Source organism: Nicotiana tabacum, chromosome 4, assembly GCF_000715075.1.
Source record: "Nicotiana tabacum cultivar K326 chromosome 4, ASM71507v2, whole genome shotgun sequence".
NCBI lineage: Eukaryota > Viridiplantae > Streptophyta > Magnoliopsida > Solanales > Solanaceae > Nicotiana > Nicotiana tabacum.
This window is the reverse complement of record NC_134083.1, coordinates 63,051,648-63,059,512: the sequence shown is the minus strand read 5'-3', so window position 1 is coordinate 63,059,512 and position 7,865 is coordinate 63,051,648. Positions and strand designations below refer to the sequence as shown.

At 32.8% G+C, this 7,865-nt stretch overlaps 1 protein-coding gene across 1 annotated transcript; it reads left to right on the top strand.

The window, feature by feature from the left end:
• The first annotated feature begins 6,557 nt into the window (after window positions 1–6,557).
• LOC142179949 (late embryogenesis abundant protein At1g64065-like) lies at window positions 6,558–7,190 on the top strand. The gene has a single exon (XM_075250850.1). The coding sequence runs from the start codon at window positions 6,558–6,560 to the stop codon at window positions 7,188–7,190; it is 633 nt and encodes a 210-aa protein (XP_075106951.1).
• Window positions 7,191–7,865: the final 675 nt, after the last annotated feature.

Sequence of the window (7,865 nt, the reverse complement as noted above, 5' to 3'; positions counted from 1 at the left end):
AATTGGGGACAAGTCAGAAAACATGCTTGTATATTAATCAAAAAATAAAATGTCCTTTTTTAAAACGGTGATAATAATTAGTCTCATTGTGTGTTTCCTGTAACAAAACCAATTTAATAATTCAATAATAAACTTGGTAAATATTGTGCCATAGAAATCTTTATATTTGGGAGGTTTTCAGAAAAGGATCATGTAATTTGTATCACTGTGTGGACCCCTTCGTAAAAGGAGTCAAATATAACTGTAGGTCCCTACTCGAGAGAAAATTGTAACTGTATGCTAGTTCTACCTTCCCACTAGCGAGGGCTATAATTTTACTCGGTAATCGCTAAATACAAAGTGCACCAGGTCTAAAGAACCTGTCGTTAGCTACGAGATCCTTCAAAGTCTCCTCTCATTCATACTTTTCTTTGTAAACAGTAAATCTTCACATGGAAGCATTTTCAAACCAGTTTAGGGCATTTCAATTCTTATCAAATCATGTAATTCAATTTCGGTAACGATAATCATATTTCTAGTAACAGTAAAATATGTCTAGTAACAGTGAGAACATTTTAAATAACTGTAAACATCTCAAGTAAATTATTCAGTACCATATCAAGTAAAGGACTTATCCCACATGCAATTTCAAACATTCGATAACATATTTTATTTTCAAAATAATGTATAAACCATGCAGGAGGTTATGAAATCACAAATTGCAGTAAGATTACTACTCACAGTATTCGTGTCGAAATATCAAACGCGTCACTTCGAGCAATCCGTATGGCTTCTTCTATCACCTAAATTGTATCAATCTATGTATCAATTCCATGAACCATCAACATACCAATTCACAATAACCAACCTTTACGCTTTCTTGTTTAACTCTTAATTTGCCAAATAAGATTTTTCTACTCTACCTGAGAATATTTGCCAAATAAGATTTTTCTACTCTACCCGAGAATACTTCTATACCTTAATCATGCTCTTTAAATCATATATAAATTTCTTAGCCTAAGGCAAAGTTACTGTAGAAGGAATATGATTCCAGATTACTTTAAAAATTTCTAGAGCTCGTTTAAGCTAATAACTACACTATGTCCTTATGGAAGTAGCTTTTTGTCACAATTTCTTCACTCAAATTGATTCATAATCTATCAATTTCAACCTTTTATATAATTTACTCGTTAAATTTTATACCAAGTTAAAAACTTGTGTGTTTGGCCCTCTTTGTGGTATATAATTAGACTAATATGTAGTGAGTGAATAAAAGAAGAAAACTTAAGAAATCTGTCAAGAAGGCTCAAATAAGGAGTTTAAACGATACCTGAAGAATCGAAAGTTATTCGAATTTGCAGATGTTGCTGAATGTTGATACCATTCTTTGCTTTACAATTTTTTTCAGTGTCAAACTTTTGCATGTTTTTTTTCTCCTTTGCTAAACAGGGATAACTTCACTGCTTTTTATTCTCTCCAACTCGTTGAACTCCTTCAATCTTCTAATTGTTATTTTTTATCCTCAACATACAACAAAGGAGAAATATACCAAAAAAAAACAAACATATAACGTGGTTGGGTCTATTGACTTATGTCCATGACGGAGATGAACAATCCACTATATAAAAGTGAGTACAAAATATCGAAAGAAGGACCTCGCAAATAGAAAAATACAAGTGACACTCTAACACTTGTCCCGAAGAGTTTTTCCCCTAAACAAGACTCTCAAACTCATTATGCCTACATTGTGGATACTACTGAATGAGAAGTAATGATCCTTAATTTATAGAAGTCAAAAATATTTTCCTCCAAAAAAGGACTAGCCAAATATGGAATAATTATATTTTCCTTTACGTAAAAGGAAAAATCAATTATGGTAAATATGTTGTCCTTCAAAAAAATAGGAAAACCAAATATGGGTAAAACAATCAGGAAAAACACCTAACATTAAGTTGAAAATGTAGTCGTCGGAATATGTTTTAAGTAGTGTATGCCTCATCTTTAAAAAAAACCGATAAAACCCGAAAAAATAAAAAAAATGATAAAAATCGACATAAATTGAATCGATAAAAATTCGACATAATTGATTTGGTTTGATTCCAATATTTAAAAAATCAACTTATCTGATTTGATATCTTTGTAGGAAAAAATCGAACCAAACCGAACCATGAACACCCTTACATATAAGTGATACAAAATTTATAGTATATTATCTTATACATAATAAAATATGAAATAATTAAGTATATATTAGTAATACATGAATAAATATAATTAAGACAAATAAAACACCGCATAAGGATTCTTGCATTATTTTTCATCACATAATATTCATCGCATTATTATTCACTATATAAATAATCAGTAGGTTATAATTCTAGAATAACTATATTTCATAAACCCAACATCCAGTGGCGGACGAATGATTTTGTATAAGCGGGTTCAGCCAAAAATGACTACACATATTAGTATAAGGTGTCAGATATGACAAGTAGGGTTTGATCACCTTTTTTTCTTCCTTTATTGCTCTTAGCATAATAGCAAAATGAAGTCATTTTAAAGTCGGCATTCTAAAGTTTAAACAAAGTTGAAAATATTTTTTAAAATAATACAATAAAAATTATTTATTTCTATTTTACCAATTTATCTATTTAATTTAACAAATTTTACTATAAGAAATTCAAATTTACCAAAATTTATTAACTCCAGTAAATAAAATCTAGAACATTTCTTGTTATTATTGAGAAACTGTTATTTGCAGAGGAAAGGGAATAAAAAAGCTTTTTCATAAATACTAAAGTAATTCCAATAATTAGAGGAAAAGAGCTATACACCAAACCAGAAAGTTCAGTATTAAACAAAAACATTTCAAGATAGACTAAATAATTTAAACAATTATCTTGCATGCTTCATCAAATTTTAAGAAAGAAAAATCTGAATTCACTTCGTGGTGAGGAAATTTTTCGAAACAAATTTAAACTATAGAATAATTTTTATTGAATTCAAGTAAAGAAAATTAACAGAATTAGAAAAATGACAAAAGAAGAGGATATCAGCCTAGCGAGATTCGAGCACAGTACCTCCTCATATACAATTTGAACCCTCTTTACCGTCTCACAAGAGATCTTGCTTGCTCCAGGCGGGTTCAAATTATCATTATGTTCTCCGACCTCAGTTTTAAATATAATTTATTAATATACACAGTATAAATTTTTAACGAAGCGGATTCAATTGAACCCGCTTGATACTATGTGGGTCCGTTCCTGCCAACATCCCTTTAGTCTTTTAGCCGGAGGAGAATGATATATTATTACAAACAGTATATATTAAGGGGAAGTTCTTTTAGCTCCAAAATCCACCGGAAACTTGTCCTTCGTCCCTATATATGTTGTCAAATACTTCAAACTTGGAGGACTCAAACCCTGCAACTACGTGCTATTAATTAAGTCTTGTAGTATTACAGATTCCCCGTGAAACAATACCAAGATTAATTTCTTTTTCGTGGTCTTATTTTTCTCTAAAATTTAATTGTATCCCTCTTCTATTCTGTGTGTACTCCCATCCACAAGTTGCATAAGTGTGTGGAATGAAATCTGCCTACTTATTTTTGGAATAATGCACTCGATTTGACCTGAGCATGCGCCACTTCAAAATAGTGTAGTAGTATATTCAATGACAGGAGTCATGTAGTATTATTGTATTGAGCTATAAGGCGTCGACAATGTATTTATGCATAATCTTTAAAAATATTACTACTATCTACACATATAACATGAATTTTTCTTACGACGCAGTGTCATGACTAATTTTACAAAAGGATATCTCCGCGACTGCTCACAAATAAAACAAAGAAAAATTTATTAATGAAGGCCGTAGCTAGGACACATATATCTACAACCAAAACAGGGCAAATATCTCTTACCAATTGTCACTACCCTTCGAAATTTGCACGCTACTAAAAACAGGGCAAATATCTACAACCAAAATCGACCGATTGATCGATAATTGGCAAAAACCGGTCAAAATCTGAACGATTCGTAGTTATTAGTAATCGTGCGGTCGATAGAGCTAACTGAAATTGGTCGGTCAATTAAATTCCACTACCGACCAAAAAATAATTGACTGAAAAAATATGTAATTAAAAAATACACCATCTTATAATCGAATTGGGGTTTGTACTGTGGATGAATACTATTCTACCACTAGGCTATTGGTACTTTATGGTTTAAGACTTTCTTTTATTTTATTTATACTCTTTAATTACATTTTCGCGCGGAAATAACCTACAGATATCGATCAATTTTTAAAATGACCGACCGATTTTGGTCGGTTTTATGAATATTAATTTTAAGTTTAATTTACTTTAAATGAAAAATCAATCGAAGTTGGTCGGTTTCTTGAAAATAAAATTTCTCATAAAGTAAAAGTAATTTCTTGTATTTTGGCGCTAAAAAGAATCGAACGAATTCGACCGATTTCAAAAATAAATAAAAAACTAAAAAGAAAAATATTTTGCAAAGCCGACCGACTTCGGCTTATTTTTTGGTCGAGTTTTTGACCCAGGTCGATCGGTTGGCAGCGATCGATTTTTGAGGATTTCTAGTAGTGGCACCATAGAAGAAGTTGACAAATTAAGTGGCTGTTTGATTTTTGAGGATTCTAGTAGTGGCACCATAGAAGAAGTTGACAAATTAAGTGGCTGTTTGATTTTTGAGGATTCTAGTAGTGGCACCATAGAAGAAGTTGACAAATTAAGTGGCTGTTTGATTTTTGAGGATTCTAGTAGTGGCACCATAGAAGAAGTTGACAAATTAAGTGGCTGTTTGATTTTTGAGGATTCTAGTAGTGGCACCATAGAAGAAGTTGACAAATTAAGTGGCTGTTTGATTTTTGAGGATTCTAGTAGTGGCACCATAGAAGAAGTTGACAAATTAAGTGGCTGTTTGATTTTTGAGGATTCTAGTAGTGGCACCATAGAAGAAGTTGACAAATTAAGTGGCTGTTTGATTTTTGAGGATTCTAGTAGTGGCACCATAGAAGAATTTGACAAATTAAGTGGCTGTTTGATTTTTGAGGATTCTAGTAGTGGCACCATAGAAGAAGTTGACAAATTAAGTGGCTGTTTGATTTTTGAGGATTCTAGTAGTGGCACCATAGAAGAAGTTGACAAATTAAGTGGCTGTTTGATTTTTGAGGATTCTAGTAGTGGCACCATAGAAGAAGTTGACAAATTAAGTGGCTGTTTGATTTTTGAGGATTCTAGTAGTGGCACCATAGAAGAATTTGACAAATTAAGTGGCTGTTTGATTTTTGAGGATTCTAGTAGTGGCACCATAGAAGAAGTTGACAAATTAAGTGGCTGTTTGATTTTTGAGGATTCTAGTAGTGGCACCATAGAAGAAGTTGACAAATTAAGTGGCTGTTTGATTTTTGAGGATTCTAGTAGTGGCACCATAGAAGAAGTTGACAAATTAAGTGGCTGTTTGATTTTTGAGGATTCTAGTAGTGGCACCATAGAAGAATTTGACAAATTAAGTGGCTGTTTGATTTTTGAGGATTCTAGTAGTGGCACCATAGAAGAAGTTGACAAATTAAGTGGCTGTTTGATTTTTGAGGATTCTAGTAGTGGCACCATAGAAGAAGTTGACAAATTAAGTGGCTGTTTGATTTTTGAGGATTCTAGTAGTGGCACCATAGAAGAAGTTGACAAATTAAGTGGCTGTTTGATTTTTGAGGATTCTAGTAGTGGCACCATAGAAGAAGTTGACAAATTAAGTGGCTGTTTGATTTTTGAGGATTCTAGTAGTGGCACCATAGAAGAAGTTGACAAATTAAGTGGCTGTTTGATTTTTGAGGATTCTAGTAGTGGCACCATAGAAGAATTTGACAAATTAAGTGGCTGTTTGATTTTTGAGGATTCTAGTAGTGGCACCATAGAAGAAGTTGACAAATTAAGTGGCTGTTTGATTTTTGAGGATTCTAGTAGTGGCACCATAGAAGAAGTTGACAAATTAAGTGGCTGTTTGATTTTTGAGGATTCTAGTAGTGGCACCATAGAAGAAGTTGACAAATTAAGTGGCTGTTTGATTTTTGAGGATTCTAGTAGTGGCACCATAGAAGAAGTTGACAAATTAAGTGGCTGTTTGATTTTTGAGGATTCTAGTAGTGGCACCATAGAAGAAGTTGACAAATTAAGTGGCTGTTTACTTTCAACTGCTGACTTATGAGAAGCTTCTATATATGCGGTCGATCCTCTTAAATTCCTTATGTGACATGATATGTCATCCAATCGCGCGCCTGCACTTTCCCAAGCACTTAATAGCTAACGCAAACTCTTTTCACAACAAGAAGCACTTTATTTCAACGCGCTTTGACTTTATAAACCCCTTGTAGTTAGGTAACAATAAGCATCAGACTTGCCTTACCAATTGTCACCTACTCTTACTAGTTGTTTTTTGAACTATATAAATACAAGAATTTTCCTTTTTTATATCTCGGTCTTCAGATACTAAAATTCTTTGAGCTCAGTCCACATACTTTTTTATTGAAATCAGATTTTTACTTGTACTTGAAACTAAATGGCTGTAGAAGGGGAACATCAACTTCAGACTAACGGACATGCAAAGCAAGCTGAAGAATCAGCCAACTCCGTACAATCCAAAGAGCTGCGCAAAAAGAAACGCAAGAAATTCTTAATTTTTGTTGCACTCTCTACTCTGTTTCAAATTGCAGTCACTCTCTTCTCTTCATTGTACATAATGAAAGTCAGAACTCCCAAGTTTCGCATCCGGTCAGCTACCTTTGATGTATTGTCAAAAAATGCAGAAAATTCTTCATTCAACATTACAATGAATGCTGAATTTGGTGTTAAGAACGCCAATTTTGGACCTTACAAGTACAGAGACAGCACTATTTATTTTTTCTATAATGGTGTAAATATTGGAGAAGCCTTTGTTTCCCATGGCAAAGCTGGTTTCAAGTCCACCAAGATATTTAATGTGCTTGTGAATCTTTCGTCAAAGGATATACCTAAGGACTCGAAGCTAAGGAATGATACGAATTCTGAAACTTTAACTTTGACCAGCAAGTCAAAATTGGAGGGGAAAGTGGCGCTAATATTTGTTTTGAAGAAAAAGAAATCTACGGAGATGGATTGCACCATTACTGTAGGACTGGCTGATAAAGTGATTAGGGATATAGACTGCGATTAGGGAGTTAATTCAATTCCTTACTAAAATATCTGTAATTTTTTATTTATTTAGTAGTGTCTTTTAATTGGATGAGTTCGATTTGATATATCTATAAACCAGAGAATTAGAGACTACTAGTATCGTCTGGTCTAGTGGTGCCTGCAGAAGAGGGTTAATATCTAATAGTAGTAATCAGTTGGTTAAATATAATAATAAAGCTTCGTATTTACGAGTAAGCTTCTCCATAAGTAACACTTGATGTAAAAGAAGAAGAAATATTTCAAAAAAGCACCAAGAAGTTCAGAAAATATAATCGTTTGAACAATCAAGAAATGAGAGTTTTGAGAGCATCTACTTCATTTCCAGACTTGTGGAAATGAAGAATCTTGTTTGTTATCAGAAATCTCTTAGATCATATATGTGTGTGCGGGAAATTCCCTACGCCCGTTATTACAACAAATCACATTACTACTTTACTATGGTTATCTAATAAATTAAGATGCATATAAACATTAATTAATCATGGTTAAGTACTAGTAGTAAATTGTGTACACAGAAGAGACATGCCACCCTTTTCAAGTTGGAGTGTGAGAAGGCGGAGTCACATGTATTCAAGAGGTGTCAATTGATATTCGTTCACCAAAAATTAAATTGTGTAGCTAGGTAATTTATATATATATATATTATATATTAATT